General features: G+C 45.8%; 1 protein-coding gene across 2 annotated transcripts in view; it reads left to right on the plus strand.

Moving 5' to 3' along the window:
• Nucleotides 1-21539, plus strand: part of SH2D4B (SH2 domain containing 4B) — a 42973-nt gene that overhangs the window by 16385 nt on the left and 5049 nt on the right. For both annotated transcript variants that reach the window (XM_078603360.1, XM_078603361.1), the window contains exons 5-8: nucleotides 10933-11061; nucleotides 12329-12545; nucleotides 18686-18905; nucleotides 20745-20869. In XM_078603360.1, the coding sequence (XP_078459486.1) occupies nucleotides 10933-11061; nucleotides 12329-12545; nucleotides 18686-18905; nucleotides 20745-20869 (691 nt within the window). The remainder of the gene's footprint in view (nucleotides 1-10932; nucleotides 11062-12328; nucleotides 12546-18685; nucleotides 18906-20744; nucleotides 20870-21539) is intronic.

Raw genomic sequence — 21539 nt, forward strand, 5'->3', positions numbered from 1 at the left:
ACTGGTTGCCTGTGCCAATGTCCTTCATATCTCCGAGGGTTTTCAAGGCAGGTTGGAATGCGCATCACTTCCGCAGTGTTTCCCCGCTCACTAAACATTTACAAATCGGGTTTGTACAATGGCAGTGTCTGCACAGATAAGTGCAGGGAGACGGAATTCTGTACCGTACTAACAAACAGAAAAAAGCTAATGGGTTTTCCCTCCCTTTGGTATGTGAATAATTTGAGATTTTTTTGTTTGTATTTTGTTAAAAGTTATTTATAGAAGATTGCATTTCCCTTTTTGTTCGGCTACTTTGAATAATGAGTTTGAGGTGTGCGAGACGAGAGAAAAATGTTGGCCCACCAATTTATTTTCCCTTTGAGCATCTGTTGTGAGCAGGGAAACATCTTGGGTTGCCGACTTTGAGCGAGAGTATCTGCGTACTCGCCGTTCGTGTTACGCAGTAACGTGACGTCGTCCGGCGTTGGGAACTGCGGCACAACGCAACGTCAACTGCATTGGAGAAACTATTTTCAGGGTAAAAAAAAAAATAACACGCCATCTTTTGTGGGATCAAATCTCTCCCCGGCTTTGTGGGGGCCCTGGCTGCGCACGCTGATAATAGCACTCATGGGCGGGTGGCTGGTAGATTTCCCCAAGGGCAGCTGGGATTGGTACCACCAGCACGACGCAAAGCACCTTCGCACGCCAGACACCGAGCAAACATTTTACGTCTCCCTCATTGCGCTTTAAGTGCCTCTTTTTTTTACGTGCAATTACGGTACTGTACTTTAGTGCCGGTTTACAATTGTTTGTTTGCTTGCATTGTCGTTCAGCGGGAACGGTGCAGGCGGGACGCTGTTGAATTTCCGCCCGTGGTTGTGTTGTTTAACAGTTGGATTATGTCCTTCCATTAACAGCTTGCTTTGGTGATTTTTTGAAAGTGCCACACTTGGCAGTGGTTTAGTTAACGCCTCTCGGCATAGCTCTGTGCACACGGACGGGCTCCTTTGTGAGTGTAAAGGTGCGGTCCTGCAATTTCTTGCCTGATGCCAGTGCAGCTGAGAAAAGACGACTCTGCTAAACGGAGGTGTCGAGGGTTCCTCCGCAGGGTTATTGTTGTAGCCCAGTGGTTCTTAACCTTTACTGAAGTCTTGCACACCTTTGGTTCTCCAATCGTTAAAACAAATGTACAGTGTTAAATACATAGGTTTGATGAAACAAAGTACTGGTAAAATTTTCGATTTTAAGCTTTCTTGACTGCAGGGATTCATATTCTTGGTTCTTTCGGTGAAGTCACGTAGAAGGGAAATAATAAAATAATATAAATATAAAACAATATTTATTGTTTTATATTTATATTATTTTCTTATGTCAATATTTATTGTTTTATATTAATGTTATTAATATTATTTTATTATTTCCCTCCCACGTGACTTTACTGAAAGAACCAAGAATATTAAGTACCGGTAGTTGTACTTACGTGCCCGTGTGTCATTTGTGTTTCGATGTTTGCCTTCTAAAAGAATCTGGCCATGTCTCGCACCCCTAGAAAGGGCATCTCGCACCCCCAGCGGGTGCGTGCACCCCAGGTTAAGAAGCACCACTGTTTATAGCCTACGCTGTTCTCTTCCACGCTGGAGAGAGATCTTGGAAGTGGTGGGAGTATACCCACATTTTACTCCGCCACATACATGGCCTGCCGATCGACTAACTGCGGATCTACCCATTTGTACTGCTGGGGGGACCGAGGCAAAGGGTGGTGTTTAAGAGAGTTGCCCCATTGTTTCAGCTGCCGCGCCATGGTAACTATTATCCGGCATGATAACCATGACGCCACTGCTCTGTGTGGCCATGAGTTGGCAGCGATGCACGCCTTCGGTGAGGGCGCAAACTGCCGGACAAACGGGGGGCGAGACCTGGAGAGGGATAGGTCGCACGTGGGTTACCTTTACATTTTCAGTTAAGTTTCTGTTATCAATGAGCACTCGAGAGCAGAGCGTGTGAAGTAGCCTTTTTCATGAGAGTCTTGGGCAATGCATATTACAGTATATAAAACGTTTATTATATTTGATTTGTTCTCGAAAAATATGCATAATTGGAATTTGATTTATGCTGCGGTCACATTATGATCTTGCGGGCGACGTCACGGCGTCTCTCGCGTTTTTGTCTGTGGCGGACGAGACGATTTGATGGTGCCTGTGCGGCGCCTGTGAACCGGACCTGGGCCTCCCCTAGGTCGACTCAGTCTCAAATGGATACCTGGTGCGGTGTGTAAAAACATCACCACTGGGGAGATAAAGGCAATCGGGGCGTGGTGTTGGCCAACCCCCCCCCCCCCCCCACGTTTATCGTGCCGGCCTTCATAAATGCTCGCTCGCAGCACTTGCCCCAACAGTCTGTTACAGGCTACACGGGGGATGTTTGTTTTTTGTTCTGCACTGGTGGCCACCTTTAAGATGGAGCCGTCGGTGTGGTGCACTCTGCCGCGCCGGATAACGCAGTGAACAGTGAGTGCGCCTCCGTGGCGTGCATAACTCTCCGCTCGCAAGCGCATGTTGGAAACATGTACGCCGAAATGAGCTCTTTGCTTGCACTGGATGTATCTTTTGTGGGCACAAAGCCGATTTAAGAATCGCATTACTCTTTCAGAAATCTAGTAAGCAGGTGGAGCGGTAGCGCATGGGTGCAGTGGTTAGAGCACCGCAATATTAACCCGGCAACCTGGTTTTGATTCTCGGCCGTGGGAAACACCAGCGGGCGAGTGATATCTGAACCGGTCCTGGGCGCGCGCGCGCACCACATTTACCAACCCACACTGATCAGCGTGGCGAAATATGGTTACACAGATCCCCGCGACCGACGCGGCGTGGGGAGCCCTTCATCCAGTAGTGGGACGGACAAAGTGCTGTAAAATCATTAAGCCATTATTGTCGGTCTCCAGGTCCCCACAGCTGCAGGGGCTGTGCCCTCCCACGCATGGTGTTTGTATCTGCAGTTAATTGCATTTTCCGCTTTTTTCCTTACCGAGCTTCCTTGTTTGTGAGAACGCGCGCCCCCGCGATGATGGCACTCTGCCGATACGGTGCACGAAGATGGCGATGCTTCGAACGTTTGCGCTGTCTGCCGTCGTTTGAGAGGCCAACGATCCAACCCAGCGCTTATCATCTCGTAATGATCGCCGTAATAAAAATAGCGACACGCGATGCTGCTACAGCGCCCTTTGTTTTTTATAAACTTAACTGTGTTATCTTGGCGAGTAGGTGAAGATTACGTTTGTTTTTTTTTTATCATTTTAACATGTGCATTTTTTCGTAAATAACTTTGAGCTTGTTCAGGTTTAAGTATTTTTGGCGATGCTGGAATGTCACATAATCCCCGTGGAGGTAAAGAGGGACACACACCGTGTGCTTTTCTGTGATTTCTTTGCCAGCTCTGGAGGCATGTGCAGTGACAACACAACACACCCCAAAACCTAGGTTACACATTAAAGTGCAGTTGCCTAACATTCACTGCCACATTAGGGCATGTGTACGTAAGGAACATTGCTTGCATCATTGGGGATGTAGTTGGAATTACGGATAGGGTACATGGTAGGCAACATGGATCAATGCAGAACAATTCAATGTTGTCCTGTACTCTGTATTCCCACATCTATGCTCCCTACCTTCACCAACCCGTACTGACCAGCATGGTGACGTATGTTCAAATAACTCGTATGAGGCCCTTCTCCTAGCAGTTGATTGACAAACAGCAAGGATATTGTGTGTGTATGAGAGCAGCATCTTGACACAACTGCATTTGCATTATAAATTATTATGGGTGTAACAATTTGCACCCCTTCCTGCAATGTTAATGAATTGTCACGATTTGATTCAAGAATCACATTTTTTTGTATATATCATTGCGGTGGATGTAGTAGTAGTCTGTTGGACATACTGTAAAGTTTTGCGATGTCCTCTCTCGTGGTGGCGAGTGTTTACTAAAACATTTATTCTAATGAACGCAAGTCTACCAGCTGCAGGAATCATGTGTAAACCCATTACTTACAACATATACACGATTATCATTGATTCATACCCATGCAAATTGGTACGTGTATCCCGAGCTAATGGATTGAAATTAATTAATGAATCGGGTGCATTGCTGTGCCGCTTGATTCCACGCCTACTGGACATTTCCAGCTGCGCCATAGCTCAAGGAAGCTTGAAAGATAAGCTGAATTGAGCCTGGTTAGTACTGGGATGAGTGACTACTAAAAAGGCTTGCCAGGTGTCGTAGGCATCAGGGGGGGGGGGGCTCCGAGGTGGCCAGGAGATGGCAGTGCTGCGTGTCACCCCCCGTATGCGTGTGGCGGGTTTGCTGAGTTGTTCTCCGAGTTCTTTCCACGTGACAAAAAGATTCCCGATGCAAAGGGGGACCCTCCTTTAAATCTTGTGACTCGGTGAGGTTTTTTCTCTTACCCTGGGGTAAATAATTGGCACTGCATCTCAACAGAAAAACGCAGGGCTGGAATTATTTTGAATGTAGGGGCATACCTCAAGATATGGCTCATAGATAGCCGGCGGGTACGTGTATGTGGAGCATTTGCTTTGATCAACAAACAATTCCACTACGTGATGTTTACATGTTGGCGTTATCGAACATACTTTATGCGAGAAGTTTGAAAGCATTAGATTTCAAATAAACACCATCACGTAAACTCCTGGGACATCAAGTCATCAGTTTTACAAAAGCATAAATCATGTACACTTTTTGAGAAGTTCCGTGTCAACAATTCCCAGAATTCCGAGAACAGATTCTAAAAGCTTTAAGTAAATGTTTAATAGTACGGCAATTTTATTACACGTGCTGCTTTATGTCCAGAGACACAGAGCTGTTTCCACTCATCTGTGTTAGCAGCACTCTCTCTCTGTCTTAGCAACCGCAGACGCCATGGGTCCACTGGGTGAAATAGTTCCTGGAATTTTTCCCATAACCGAACAAAGAAACAACAAAAAAATGTACAAACCTCCCCCCCATCACCAGAGTAGTCTGCTCCTTTCTCAGCCTACTTTCCCCCATGCTTTCACGCTAAGCCCTTGTGCGTTCATGGCCACTCTCGATAAAACGACAGCGCACTCCTTAAACGGCGCAGCGGCCCGCCTGCACATCCGCTAGCTGTTGGACGACGTTTGCCCATGTGTGCTTGTAAACTGAATTAAAATAAAATGTATATACGGCGTAGAAACTCTGAAAACGAAACTAATTTTTTATTCTAGCAGGTAAGGCCCACTGAGCTATTTAGCTCTGTTTCAGAAGCGATCTGGCCACAATTGATAGCTCAACGAAGTGGCTTGCCACGTGGAAATTTACAGCAGCCGCATACTCTAAACGCACGTTTGTGGACAAAACCAGAGGACCCAGAGTAAAAATTCACGCGACCACAGGGAGAACATTGCAAACTCAAAACATATAGGCGTCAGTGTCGTGATTGAACCCACGACCTTCTGTATATACCAGGCGAGGAAGTTAACATCTTGCCACCGTGGCGTGTGTACAGCACGTGTGGGGATGCTGCCCTGGTGTAATGGTTAGCACAATGGACTTCCATTCCAGAGGTCCGCTGCCTGTTCGATTCTCCAGTGCGACAGCTGAAAGAGTGGGATATTTTCTAAAATCCCCCCCCCCGTCCACTTCCACTCAGCATCTGTCCACCCAGCAGCGTGAATGGGGTACACCACGTTTAGTCGATCCGCAGGTCTTGTCTCGCTCCAGTAAAGTTCAGGTCCTGTGACGTCTTCCAACGTGTCTGGCCATTGTGAGTGGAAGAATAGGCCAAATACCCTCTATAGGGGCTCCATAGAGTTCCCTCCAGTGGGAGGCCCTTCTGCAGCAGTAGCATGAGAAAAGTAACTGCAGGGCTGCACCTTTACTTTTGGGAGTTATGTGTGGAGAGGACTGTAGTGTCAAAAAGAATGTCAGCATGTTGCTATGCTCAGTTCAGCCTCAGGTGGTTATCACTTATGTTGATTGTCCTGAGCCAGTGCTGGAAATTCAACATTTTTAGGGCAGTAATCATGCTGCTTATGGGACAATAAATTTGCCTTCAACCAAGTGGTTTAATGGTGTACAGTACAAGTACACGTACAGTCCTTTTCTCAGTCCGCTGCTGGATGAAGGCATCCCCCATACCTTGTGGTTCTCGGGTGTTTTTTGTTGTTGCCATACTTCACTAAGCTGGGCAGTGCGGGTTGCTGAAGATCGGGAGCGAACATGGAAGTATAGTATAACAATGGATGTTGCTATGTGCTACTTAGCTTTCTGCTGCCCTGTGACAATCTGTTTATGGTGGCCGCCCGTCCAAGCACTGCGTTCAGGCTCAACCCTGCTTATTTCCGAATATTTGACGGGGTCGGGACATGTCGTGAGTGATTTTGGCGTTGGCGTGTACAGTGCAGTAAAAATGTCAGGATGCGCAGAGCTGCTTTATTAACGCTTTGGGCGGCACTCATTTCTGTTGCCCGCCCTGAATCATTGGTGTAAATTCTACATTTGCATGACAGGCACCGCAGAGGATATTCACATTGACTTTAAACACAGTGGGGTAATGTGGCATATCGTGTAAATGCCTTTTACTAGCGTTGTAAGCTTTATTATCATGGGCGGTAGAAATAACAGGTGCCTTTCATCAGCGTTAAAAATCCTGTAAGGTATTTTTTTCACATGCTGGCTGGCCTCTAAGGACGAAAAGAGACACAGATGCTGTGTACACACACACACTCTCCAAGTACCCTCCTAGCGTGTCGCTGATTTTTTAGCGCGCACAAAGCGAAGCGTTTTAAAATACCCACTCGTGTAGTTTGCCGAGACCCCCTGTTGTGTACTTTCAGCAGCCCTTCCCTGGCGGCGTTAATAAAAGGTTCCGGTGGATTTTTTTGGGCCAGGTGTGGTGCGAATTGACGGCGTGGAATCACGGCGGCGCCCGTAGGAATGGCGTGAGCGACGCTTGTCCCCCCTCCGCACCGCCCCGTGTCCGTGCTCTTCTTCTCGCAGAGGGCTTCGAGTTTGAATGGCTGAGGCCACCGTCGCGACGCACATTCAACACGTCTTGCGCAAACCTGGCGGAGCGACATTTTTACTCCACCGTGCATTCCGAGTGAAAATACTGCGAGCTGGCTTCTTGCGCTAAGTTTCAGGACTTGCCGTGGTAATTCTCCAAGCAACCCCGGGTGTCATGGGTGGTAGACGCAGAAGCTGTTTTCATAACGCCGCCAGTGCATACCTATCATTTTGACTCGGGGGGGGGGGGGGGGCGTGGTGGGGGGGTCTTGAGGGTGTTTAGCCGTGCTGTGTGAAAGAGCTTGTGTTGCTATGTTGCGCAGCTGCGAGCGTGTTTGTCTTCATTGTTATCGTCATCGTTGTCGTCGTGATTGTCACCGAGTCACGAGCACGTGAGAGGACGTGGTGCAATCGGCAGCATTACAGCGAGGCACCTTTGTTTGAAATCTTCCTCCGATTTAAACAAATTTTATTTTACTGGGTTAGGCCCACTGAGTTCGAAAACTCTTTTTCAGAAGTGCCCTGGCTATCCAAAGTGATAGCTCAACGAAGTGGCTTATCGCGTGGAAATTTATTGCAGCCAAAGACTTGAAACGCACGTTGACTCTAAATGTAGAGGGGAAAACCGGAGGACCCGTAGAAAAATCTAGGTGACCACGGGAAGAACGTGTAGACTCCAAATATACAGGCGTCAGGTTCGGGATTGAACCCACGACATCCTGTATACCAGGCGAGGAAGTTAACATCTCGCCACTGGCACCCCTGTGACACTTCCCAGCAAACATGCGCACTTCCTGTAATTCTGTGACACTTCCCAGCAAACCTCAGATCTATTTATTTAAAAACAAGACTTATAAAATGATAAATGAGCCTGACATGTACCATTTGTAGCTTGCAGGTAAACATATATAAGACATTTATTTTCAGCCCTTTGTCATGCACTGCTGGATGAAGGTTGCCCCCCACACCATCTCAGTCATAGGGGGTTGTTTGACTTCACTTGAGCATGCCCGGTCAGTGTAGGTTTCGTGAACTGGAGGGGGATAGTCACTCGCCACTGATGTTAGCCGTGGCTGGGAATTCAACTTCATTGCCGGGTTAATAGTGTAGCATGCTAGCCACTGGGCCACTTGTCCATGTACCCTTGTGCGGGTAGGCATACAGGAAAGTGTCGACTGACGTTTGACATCGTTTTAATACCCGTGTATGGTAGTTCACACGATGTCTAACGTGTCTTTCTTCAGCCAAATGCTTTGGAGCACGTACTGGTTGGCATAGCACTTGGTTTGTGCAGCTGTTGGTCGGAATCGACGATGTTAACTCTACCCTTCATATCATATGTGGCTGCGCGCGCATACAATGGAAGCTTTTATACCTTCTAATCTTTTCCCTTTGTGGTTTCCCCCATTAAAGCTTTGTCTGATGTGTCCACATCTCAGCCACTAAAAGTTCAAGTCTCAGAAAATGAGGCACAACGGGTTGTGCCGACTGTATAACTTGCAAAAAAAAACCTGGAACGTTTATTTTATCAGCCAACTGGAGACAGATGGTGTCTGTGAAAAAGAGCGCCGTTGAGCAAACATTTTTCACTTTAAATAATGCCCGCAAATTGATTTGCCGGATTGAATTTAGGCGAAACGACAACGGTCCGTGAAAATTCCATCTTGGTAATTTCCCTTGCCCCCTATGGGGACACACCGTATAAGGTGAGGGGATTTGGTTGAGCGGGACATTTGTCGAAAATAAAACCACCATCAGCAAGCGAGCGTTGTGTGTCCTGGCCCTCTACCTAACGCACGGGGATTTGATTGATTTGTTGAGATTGTGAGCTCATTAGGTGAATCGTGGAAGGACAACAACACCGCAGTTGAACGTAACACATCTGCCCTTGTCAACGTACTCCTCAATTAGGCATTGGCATAATGATGTGGGCTCAGTGTTTATGTTTTCCATAACCATGACAGTTTTAGTTTGGTGGGGGGGGGAATGGAGACACCTATATTGTCGTACGTGCTGGACAGCATGTTTGTTTATAGTTGTACTGTACTTATAAGCGTCCATAGTTTTGCTCCCCAGCTTCACCAACCTGCACTGGCCAGCATGGTGAAGTATGGTGTGTGGAGGCCCTCATCTAGCAGTGGATTGACAAAGGGCTGTACATGTATCATTGTACATATTATAATTATATTGTTACTGCTGCTGCTGTAAATATTAAAATCTAGCCATATGATGGGGAGTTTAAAATTAGGTGTGTTTGCTTGAGCAAATGAATGCCGGTGTAAATATTTGATGAACACTTGTGGAGATTATAATTACCTTGCATGTTGGCTTTCCAATTTTCGATGGATAAGCCCTTGGTTCTAAAGGTCATATTAAGTGCTTTGAGAGGGAATTGGTGTTCCTTAAGCTGTTGCTCAGCATCCTTTGTACAGGTGGCCTCAGTGGGTAACTAATGATGGATTATCCGCCCATCGCAGGAGGGTTGCTGCGATTTGGCGATTCTGTATAGGTGCAGTGACACACGGCACAGCGGTAGCGCATTCACTGCTTGTTGCAAAGGTTCACCGTTCGAATTCAACCACCGCCCTGATTATATGGCGCCACGGTGCCAAGATGTTATCTCCCTTGCCTGGCATACAGGAGGTCGTGGGTTCGATCCCGACCCTGACTGCTGTATATTTTTAGTTTGCATGTTTTCCCCGTGGTCGGGTGGATTTTTCTTTGGGTCCTCCAGTTTTTTCCTCCGAAGCCACTTCGTTGAGCTATCATTTGTGGCCAGGTCGCTTCTGCAAAAGAGCTATATACTTAAGTGGGCCTTACCTGGTAAAATAAATATAGTAGTAGCAGTATTGTTACAGGTGTTATTAACCATAGTAATAATATTACATGCTGTCTGATTCACAGTTGTCGTTAAAGATCGCCTGATGTCATTCACAGGAGTAGGCCATTGTGTGCCACAGTCAGTATTCCAAATTGGCCAAATTCGAAAATTTCACACAAATTACTCAATTGGTAGCATACGTAGCAATAGTTGGCCCTTACTGGCAGACGAATGCCGCTGGTCGCTCTTGAAAATGAGACTATACTGCTGTTTTGAGTTCTCACCTGGTTAAACTAAATAAAGTTGAAGCTGAGATATATCAAAAATACAACATCCACGATAATTGTGATGTCAGTTTTGGAAAACATCATCATATCCCGATTGTATTTTTAAATGTTTTATTTCCTGAAATTATATTAATGAAATAACTAGCACAAGTTCATAATCATACCCATTTCCCATTAAATGGATACTTTGCAAAATGTTTTAGAATTGACAGCATGGCAGATATATGAGATAATTTCTTTGGATCGTTCCATTGCGTAATAGTTTTTGTTTAAAAGAGATCCAGTACGTTTAGAAGCGTTACAAATTTTAAAGTTGCAATTGTTAGAAGACGGATGGACAGGGCTTGTGTTGAGTGGACTGCAACATAAGAACTCTTAGGTAATCTTTATTCATACTGGTAGTACGGTAAACACATACAATGTACCGTATTCTCTGGATTATAAGACACTTTTCCTCTTGTGTTTTAAAGCAAAGGTTAGGGTGCTTATCCTCAGGTGTGTGTGAGCGTGGTCAACCTTTGTGTAAATGTATTGACGCTTCGGTACAAGTTTGGGGTGCGTCGTACATTCCGGAGTGACTTGTAACCTTACGATTACAGAAACAGAAATGCTAAATCGAGTTACAATTCTATATGAAACTGATATCCCGATAATTGTCATATCTTCTTGGTTCTTTCGGTAAAGTCTACGTGACTTTACCGAAAGAACCAAGAAGATGAATCCCTGCAGTCACGAAAGCTTTAAATCGAAATTGTCATATCGAGAAACTAATTTAATTTGTGGCAACTGTGTACGTTGCAGGTACAGAGGCCGACGAGCGTCGGGGAGGAGAAAAGAATTTCGGAAGAGAAACCGCAGACCCAGGCAGCAGAGGAGCGACACGTGCCCAAGGAAGTCCGCCAAGAGTCGCCCGTGGCTCTGCCACAGCAGGCAAGCGCCACTGCATCATGCCCACACGCCGCTGCACGCGTCCCCTATGTCAGCACCGGCCGGGCTGTCGTTCCCGTTACCGTGTTCATGCACATATGGTCACGATTTAGTCAAGTCCCGACTGTGCGTGCCGCCCTGCTTCCACACAGCGCACACGATTTGAAGTTGAGCAAAACAACAGCGAACAAAGTTGAATTGGAAAAAAATGATGGCCGCTGAAGTTAACTCCTGATGAATTCTATTGTGTCTATGTCACAAGAGATAATTAACATTTTCCGAGTTGGGTTTGTCGTTATTCCTTGAATGACACGGTATGTTTAACGGTGACTTTCGAGCGCTTTTGAATTAAATTTCACGTTGGTGCACTACAGTTGTGCTGTTGACTTTGTCACGCGGTGAGGAATCAATTCAGATATCTCGGAGAGCGGTGCGCGCCCGTGTGTCGGAGAAGGACAGGGTTAAAATATATTTTTCGCAGGATGTCTGAAGATGATCCTTTACACAGTGGGGGAGGGGGGGAGTGCACTTTCCCACACGCTATGCTACAAGATTGCCTCGTGACAGTCAAAGTAATTAATTAAATTCCCGGCACTGACAAGTCCAACATTGTGGGGGGATTTTATGTGCGTGCGATCATTGCGCGACTGGGCTGAGACATCCACTCGGTACGCTTGAGTGACTCAAATCTGGATTCAAACCCCAAGATCTCAGTGGTGCCAGCCCAGCGCTCTGACCTCCGATTCATATCCACATTGGTGTAATTTTAATGTAAAATCAATGTAGGTTTAACGACTGACACTTAGAGTGCACTGGTGTCTGCAATGGTTTCTGCATTATAGACGATACTTGGTCTAAAACAAATTTCAATACATAATGCAACAAGGGTACTGTGTGGAGCTCATGAATATGAAAATATACTACATTTTATGGTTTTATAGTGGCAACTTTCTAAATCCAACATATTGACCCATTTTATGCTTTAGTAAGTAAAATTTACAAACAACTAAATTTTTATCCATATAGTTAAAAGGTGTATTATACATGCAAAAATGTGTCCAGAATATTACCAATATTTATAAATATAATTAAAATAAATATAATTCAAAAGATGTATTATACACGATCTTTTCATTCCTGGACAGTCAGGCATGTTAAAAATCTGATGAGTTTCTCATCCACTTACAGAAAGTCTTACAATTGGTTCAACACACACACTTTGCCGTGTTTTTGAAAGTTCAATCTCCCTTTCCATGTCTCTTCCCACCAGCCAAAAGGGCAGCAGGAGCCTGCAGACCCACGCAGGATCCTGGGGAAGATGTGCGCCGAGTCTGACCGCAGGAAGCAGTGGATGAAGGTCTCGCACGAACGGCAGCAGAAGGAGGATGAGAAGAAGGAGCAGGAGGAGGACGACGACTCGGAGAACATCTACGCAAACTTCCAGCAGTCCAACTATGACGCCGAGGAAATGGCGTGGCAGGAGGCCCGTAAGTGTCGAGGCTCGGTGCATTATGTGTACAGGTAGTCCCCGACTTACGATGGAGATGCGTTACGACGACCCAATCATAAGTCGAAAATATCCTAGCCTACCCAGGAGTCTTAAAGAATGGTGATAATTTAGCAATACAGAGCAATTTACAGTACCGTGCTGTATAAACTATATACTGTATGTATTTATTAATTACAATACTGTATTGCACAGTAAAATGTAAAGTAAAAAACAAGGTAAATTCTTAGCCTACCTATATGAACTGCAATTTCATAGAAAGTTTTTTCAGCAAACAATCCTATCTGCTATAAAAACTTTTAACATGCTTTGAACGTATGTATCGTATCGTGGTAACCCTAAAATGAAATCGCTAAAGCTACATATACATGCATTGAACGTATCGTAACGTATCATATTGTACTGTACTCAACAAGATTCTGAAACACAAAATCACGGAAGAAAATACACGCGCTAACACCGTGACCACTTAACTCCTTCGACCGCTGGTGAGAGTGAGGCATCACACAAGGCGGGAGATGCGTACAGTACATCCCGGCAGCATCCCAACGTACAGTGTCGTACCTCGTATGCTGCTACGTTTGCCTGCCGCGAGAAATTTAAAATATTTTACAATTTTGTCGTATCGCTATCACAATCCTAAGATCGAAATATCGTAAGTCGGACCATCGTAAGTTGGGGACTACCTGTATGTTGAACTTTTTTCGCACAGGTACGTAGCCAACCGTGCTAATTGGAGGTGCGGGGGAAGGACAACAAAACTAAATTTCACTGTGTCTGCAATGGAGAGAGAGAGAGGAGAGACGATGGCCACTGAGCATCCGTGCATTGTTACGCCTCGTTTTCTATGGGCAGCAGCCCGAGCCGTGCTGGGTAGATGTTCGCACAGGGCAGCTCGCATTTCCCACAGCAGCCCAGCCTTGCTGAACCAGTCCCAAGGATTCCCCAAGAACCCGACCACCCAGGATCACTTCTCAACTCGTGCCACACGTGGTAGAGTCGGGCCGACCACAGGACCAGTTGTAATTTAACGGGGTCAGTGCAGTCACGAGACGTTTGTGTCGTGATGTCATTTGCCATTTTAAATTCCCCCACCGTGTGTGTACAAAAAAAAATGTAGTCAAGCCATTACAAACATTGTTATTGTTTGCGTTCGTATCGTGTAACACGGTTATTTATTACATTAAACTTCGATAACAATATTTGTTAAAGATGTCTCCCCGACCGGCGCCCACTTGCTGGCCACGGAGAGCAAGGAGGGAAAGATGTTGGGGAGACGGAGCGTTTAGGGCTCAGCTCCTGGAGCTTCTTGACTTGTGGACCAAGGGGACATGGATCCAGGCTCTGGTGCTGCCTCTGGCCAGTACCGGCCGTTCCAGTGCTGACAGAGACCTCTTCTTAGTGGTCTTGGAAACAAAGCTCGAGTTTAAATTGGGTGCTGCAGTCTCTGAAGGAAGGGTCGCAATCTGCTGGCTGGATCTAAAGATAGGACAGAGATTTGCTGGCTGACTCTAGAGAGAGGGTAGCGATGTGCTGGCTGACCCTAGAGATAGATAGAGCAGCAGTGTGCTGGATGGCTCTCGAGAGAGAGAGGGTAGCGATGTTTTGGCTGACTGGAGATAAGGCAGTGATGTGCTGGCTGGCTCTAGAGAGATAAGGCAGCGGTGTGGTGGCTGGCTCTATAGAGAGAGCGCCGTGATGTGCTGGCTGGCTCGAGAGATATGACAGCGATGTGCTGGCTGGACCTAAAGAGAGAGGGCAACAATGTGCTAGCTGGCTCGAGAGAGATATGGCAGCGATGTGCTGGCTGGCTCTATAGAGAGAGCGCCGTGATGTGCTGAATGGATCAAGAGATAGGGCAGCGATGTGCTGGCTGGATCAAGAGAGATATGGCAGCGATGTCTTGGATGGCTCTAGAGATAGGGTAGAGATGTGCTGGCTGTAGATAAAGGCGAGCAGGGTACTGGCCACACAAGGGATGTTGTGCCACTTTGGCATTCGTTATTTGAAAACCGAATGTCTACGACCATGCTGCCGTTTCCATGGAGATTGCTCGGACGCATCTGGAATGAGTTGGAATGTTTACTTTACATTTGGCTTTGCAGGAGGTGTGGATATTTATGTAGCCGTGCATGGGAGACATTTTGCAGGGGGTAGTGGGGAGCCCAGCGGTGATGTGTGTGAGGTAGTGCACGCAGCGGAGTAGCTGTCGAGTCTGCAGAGGGCCCCGTTTCATCCCTCGCACCAAGGGCCCATGCCAACCAGTGCAGGTGGACTTTCTAATGACTAAATTCTTTAAAAATCAGCTCTTTAAAAATCAGCTCTTCCAGCAGTGCTGATGTCAACACATTGGTGTTAAAAGATTTAAAAAAATTTTACTTAATTTGTTGCCTTATTTGTACTTTATTTAGCTTTCTTTTGAATTGTAGAATTGGAGACCCAAATGCCTGAATTGACTGATATTCATTGGCTTTGATTTGATCATAAGTTTTTAAAGTTATATATTGACCTCATAAGCCATTCATTGAATAATAAGCCCCACCAATTTAGGCATCTGTTATGCACTGGAGTTATAATTAACATTGCAACCGGTCAAAAGTTTGCCTGCTAAAATAAATGCTGCTGAAATGTATTATTCTAGAAAGCAAATGTGAAACAGATTTTTGTTTACTTAGCTTTTTATTGTTTCCTCTGCACCGCATCTTGTAATCTTTGTGCCACTGTGTGTAGATTATACTCCATAGACCATTCATTGAATAAGCCCCATCATTTAGGTATCGTTTATGCACTGGAGTTGTAATTATCATTGCAACTGTATGACACCATGTGTCACAAAGTTAATGCCAGAGGAAGATGACAAGATTACATCACAGAACTACTTCTGAAGTCCCTCCCACACCAGAGAGACGCCTATTAATGCCCTGCAAAATATGTTATATGCATATAATTGAAACTGAATTTTGTTATATCTCTGAGCCAAAATAAGCCAAAGATAAGTAGCAAAACAAATTGCAAATTATTGGGTTTTTTGTCATCCGTTGTGGACCAGCTAAAACCGTCCGTTTACTGCATTTGAGAACACGCTTTAATTGCAACAGTAACAGACGTTCTCTTGTCAGCCAATTATTTAACAGGACACTGGCAACAACTCTCTTTCTCAGTGGTGTTGTTTATGAATTATGTTGATGATACCCGGATCCGGACCCAGGATCCCAGCAGTGCTGGTTCAGTGCGCTGGTCACTGAGCAATACTTCATTATTTTATCATTGAATTACCTACAAAACGTCAATACTTTTGTGCGTACGAATGTTGAACTTCTCCCGCACTGTACGAAGCCAACCGTGCTAATCGGAGAGGCACGGCACACGTTGTACAACATCGCAGCCAGAGTTTACTTTCTTCAACAATATAGCCACGTTTCATCGCTTTAATGTTTGTGGGATACGGGCACATGTTTGGACTTACCTCGCAGTCTTGTAGCAACAACACTGTAGAGAGAGCTGTTTCCAGTCCGGTTACACGGATTGGCCGATAGGGACACCTGGCAATCTGTTGTATTTAAACAGCAACCCTTCTCCGTTGTTGCTGTGCTTGGAGATGGCAGCAATTCTTTGTGTTTGTTCAAGTGACCTCTAGCAGAGATGCTTGGATTATATGACCACTATTTTTTCACCTGATGACGATCGCTTGTGTTGCGATCGAAACGTCGTGATATTTGTATTATTTTTTCTTATATCTACGTGGATTTACCGAAGTACCCAAAGAATATATATGACCACACTTTAAAAATCTACCTGGCTTTGCATAGTATTAGATGGATTTAACACAGTGTGCTTTGCATTACAGCTATTGTGCGGGTCCTCTGATTATGCTTTGTGCCGCCGGGTCACTCATTGTTAAAATATTGAGCAATTGTTTTATTTTACATTATTGATTGTTCTGGCTTCAGGACATTCAAAGGAGCCTCACAGAAGCGGCAACAATGGGAATACATATAATGAATTGGATTGTCATTAAAGTGGTTCAAACCATTCAGTAGCGGAGCAGTATAATTAAATGTGTGTACCAGTGACTCACGGTTAAAATCAAGCAAATGACAGCAGCGACTGTCGATGCTTATTGAAGAAACAATGGGGGGGGGGGGGGAGACAATATAATTGAATTAACTAGAATTGTGTTTAAAATTGCACACTCAGCAGTGTAGCCGCCTGGAGAGGTAAAATTCATTGCAGATTCAGAGTTCACCCTTTGACCCTGGCCAAACATGACGCTGTAATGAACCGTGGGGTATTAAGTGGAGTGCTGGAGGAAGGGTTAGGCCTGCCACCTGTTCACCAGATGCTTAGCGTGGCTCCTGATCGACCGCTATTGATAAGAATAGGGGGTGGGCCATATGCTGTGTGACACTGAGGCCCACGAAACAAACAAGGGACTCGCCTTCCAAGGGAATTAGTGTTGGGGGTCGTTGGTTGGTGGTGGTGGTGGTGATGATGTGCGTGATAGTTTCTTTTCACGCACTGTAAAACTTGGCAGCCACTAAAAGAATGTGATATTCAAGAGCAAAAGAACGAGTACTCTGTGCCTTCGTTTTATTGTTGAGCGTCTTAAAAGGAAAAAAAAAGTTATTCTGCACGTGAACTTTAGCATCATGAGTTGGGGGAGGGAATGGAGATGCCTGCTGTTAGCTGGAACAAACACGAATTTGTAACACCACAGTCACTGAAGGAGAACTACGGGGGGGGGGGCATGGGTGTGGGCCCTACTTAATGAAAACAACTTTTTAGCCAAAAAATCTGATGGAATGGATGGAAGGCCAAAGAAGAATGATGAATTAAATTCAGCTGTATTAGATTAGCACAGTGTTTTTCACAAATTTTCAGAGGGGTGGCCACTTTCGCCGATAAGACATCATCAGTGTGAGGGCTGCCACACATTTGAAACCATTGCTGGGTTGCACAGCAGCACGATGACGATGGGGGTGTTTTCACATGCTGTGTATTGTTGGGGGGCCGCCATGAAGAACACTGGATCAGCACAATAATCTGTTGGCATTGATGTTCGCAACGATTAAATACAATACAGAAATTTACATTAATTTACAGCCCTTGTCAATCCACTAACAGATGAAGCACCTCCCCCCCCCCCACCATGGCGGTGACGGGGGGTTTGTTTGACCATACTTGACCGAAGGGGTGTCCAGGACAGTTGACAAATCAATGTTAGTCTTGGCTGGGAATCAAATTCAGGTAGCGGAGTTGATAGCACAGCAAGGCTTAAGCACTGCGCCATTGCCCCACCAAATTTAACCAATTAAAATAATTTGGTTTCCTATATTTAACGATGTAAAAAAGTGATTTTTTTTTATTTTACCAGTTAAGGCCCACTGAGCTATATCGCTCTTTTTCAGAAGCGACCTGGCCACAAATGATAGCCCACTGAAGTGGCTTATCAAGTGCAAATTTCTAACAGCCAAACACTTTAAATGCACGTCGATTCTAAATGGAGAGGAAAAACCGGAGAACCCGGAGAAAAATCCATGCGACCACGGGGAGAAAATTCAAACTCCAAATTTCCAGGCATCGGGGTTGGGATCGGACCCACGACCTCCAATATACCAGGCTTGGGTAGTTAATGACTCGTCAGCCAATTTGCCATCGAGAGACAATTACTTGTTTGTATGGGTATTCCGTAGTTTTCACGTCGCAGTCAGGTTTAGCATGGTCCGCATCTCTGATATTAGCACGGTTGGCTACATACAGTGCGATAGAACTTCAACATACACACACACACACCCGTACGTGTAACACAGATCTACCCCTCTATTTAAGGAACGAAACAGGACTTCTCCACAAATCTGGCTGTCGCCTGATGATGCTAGTTGTAATTACTGGCGAAACGTCGTACTCAGATTGCAAATGTTGTGGCTTGGCTCTCCAACACACCGGTGTGCTGTACTAGTGAGGAATTAGCATGTTCTGTTTATGTAACAAACCTTTTCTAATTGGCTGTGTTGGGTGGTGGCAGGTTTAACGACACATTTGTATATTTACGCGATCTAACCCAAGAAACCTCTATGTACGTTGAACCGTCGTCGCGCTGCGTGTGTGTGCGCCTCGCAGTGAAGAAGGCGAAGGCGGCGGATGAGGCGCGGCGTCAGCTCGCGCTGCGCACGCGCGAGGAGTACAAGCGCCAGTCGATCCGCGCCATCGAGAAGGGCTCCGTGGCGTCGCTCACCAACCGCTTCGTGGGCATAGACGTGCAGGACTGCCCCGGGGGGGGAGGCGCGAGGCCCGGACCCAAGCCCGTGCCTCCGCCCAGACCCACCAAGCTGCTTCCTGGGTGAGGAGCCGTCCGGCGACGGTCACTGACACCGCACCGCACCGCACGCGCGGCGCCGGCGCGATTTACACATAAACGAAAACACCCCAACGCGTTCGTCAATAACGCTGCTCTAACGAAGGATAAAATGTATAATAAGTGATGTATCTGGCGAATGGCCCTTCTCCGCAGCACAGAGATGTGCCTCGTGTGTGTGTGTAAGTAGCCAACAGCGCTAAACGGAGGTGCGGAGGAAAAACAGCAAACTGAACACAAAGCAGTGCGAAAGAAAAGAGTTTTCAATCGAGATTTAAAAGTGCATAGCTCCAGTGGCTTTATGTCTGCCATAAGGCATTTTGTGTTGAACAGTTATCACTTTTCATCTAACACCTCCACACGCTTTCCATTACAAGCTCTGCCCTTATAGCCCTTTCTCAATCCACCGCTGCAAACACTGGATGTGTGCTTGCGATTATCATTTTCCGTGTGTTGCAACTAGAGGTCAAGGGAATATGCTTGATACTAAATAAATAAATAACATGTATCCCACTGTCAAGTTACTGCTGGACAAAATCCGAAGCATGGTGTATTGGTCATGGGGATGGTTTGACCATACTTCACCATACTCGTCAATGCATGCTCAGATATCACCACTGATGTTAGCCCTGGCTGGGAATCAAATTCAGGTTGCCGGGTTCATAACACAGTGCGCTAACCACTGCGCCGCCACTCCACCCACGTGCTGGCTGATAAGTGAAAAGAAATTGGTTTGTAAACATTTGTTAAAATTTTGTCAAACCGTCATGCACGTCAGACTCAATCATTTTCAATTAATTTAAAATATTTAATATTTGCATGCCAGTGTTCAATTTAAGCAAATAAAGTGAAGAAAATTGCCTAGATGATATAATCAGAAACAATACAAACGAGACGATCAAACTTAAGGGTGGAGCGATTCATGCCGCCCACCCCAGTGATTCGATGAATTGTCACTATTCACTTGTCGCGATTCAATGTTCCAATTTTTTTAATTACATTGTGGTGAATGGCAGCATATATAGTGCTTTCACGGGTGACATGAAAACATTACATCAAATATATACTCATCAAAACACGTGAACTCTTACACACTATGATGCATGTCTTGTGAGCTTAAACGTCGATATCAATCGATGCATTGTCTCCAATCTGCTTCTGTGATCCACGTGTTTATCTTTCTGTCTCTTGGTGTCATTTCTAGCATGCCCCTCTTCAAGCTTCTTTGCGCACTTTTTTTTATAACTTTTGTCCCGTTTTTTTTGCCCCCCACACTCTGCATGTTTCTTATCCATCGTACGCGATTACAAATGTGGGAAAAACTAAACGGAAATTGTTTACATGCCTACCAAACGCCGAACATCATTTGCACCAACTTCACTTCTGGCTTATTTGGGAGTTCCCTCAACAAGTCTACGTGATCTTCTTGGTTCTTTCGGTAAAGTCACGTAGAAGGGAAGTAATAAAATAAGACCAGGTCTGTCGGGGAGACAGCGTCTGAACGCTGTCTCCCCGACAGACCTGGTCTTCACCTGAGGACGGCTGCTTGCGTTGTGGCCGAAACGTCGTGAGAATTATTTTATTGTTTTAGTTATATTATTTTATTATTTTATTATTTTCATTCTACGTGACTTTACCAAAAGAACCAAGAAGATGAATCCCTGCAGTCACGAAAGCTTTAAATCGAAATTTAAGTCTACGTCACTTTACCGAAAAAACTAACAGTATGAATCCTTGCAGTCACGAAAGCTTCAAATCTAGAATTCCCTCAACAAGTCTTGAATTGCGCTGCTGGTTTTGTTTTTTTGTGTCGTCCCGCCGCAGCAAGAAGCCGGAGCTGCCGTGCCCGGCGTCACGTCAGGCCATTGTGACGTGGTTCCGTGAGCGCGAGATCCCGCGCCGGGCCTGCTTCAGGGGAAACGCGGATACCGTCGCTCCCTGGTTCCACGGTAAAGGGGGGCGAGAGATGGTGATTGGATGGGGGGGGGGGGGTGGCCAGGGCGAGCTGGTAGGGGTGGTAACGGCAGGACGTGAGGGCCACGTGGAGCGAGTGACGGAGAATCTCTTCTTTGCAGCTTCACTTCTTGTCTCCGTTATGAATCTTGATGCAGCCAGTTAATTATTTTTGTGTGTGGTGTGTGCGCATGTCAATTTTATTTTACTGTTCATCCTTATGTGCATGCATACTCAATCTGGAATGTTGCATGTGGAGTATATGTTGATGCATTGTAGTCTGGTAAACATGTCTTTTTACCAATGACAATCACCTGGAATGCATCTGATAACGTCAAATGTTAGAAGCTAAGCAGTGTCGAGCCTGGATAATGCTTGGGGATGGGTGACCACCAGCTGTGCTTACGTGGTGGTCAGCAGAGGACCGTCCAGCGAAACCCACTGTTCCACTGTGCCTCATTGCTTACACATTTACACTCCCAGCCTTTACCAACCCGCACTGACCAGCGTGCTGAAATATCGTCTATTCTTTCCACGACATGATGGGGAAGTATACTGATCCAGCAGTGAATTGGTCATGGCTGCTGCTGCTGCTTATGATCCCCCTCTGTGGCTGGACATGCTGGGTGATGATGCTGATGATCCCTCATTTGTGGCTGCTGCACA

The sequence above is a fragment of the Lampetra planeri genome, chromosome 20, assembly GCF_965212315.1.
Source record: "Lampetra planeri chromosome 20, kcLamPlan1.2.h2, whole genome shotgun sequence".
Taxonomy (NCBI): domain Eukaryota; kingdom Metazoa; phylum Chordata; class Hyperoartia; order Petromyzontiformes; family Petromyzontidae; genus Lampetra; species Lampetra planeri.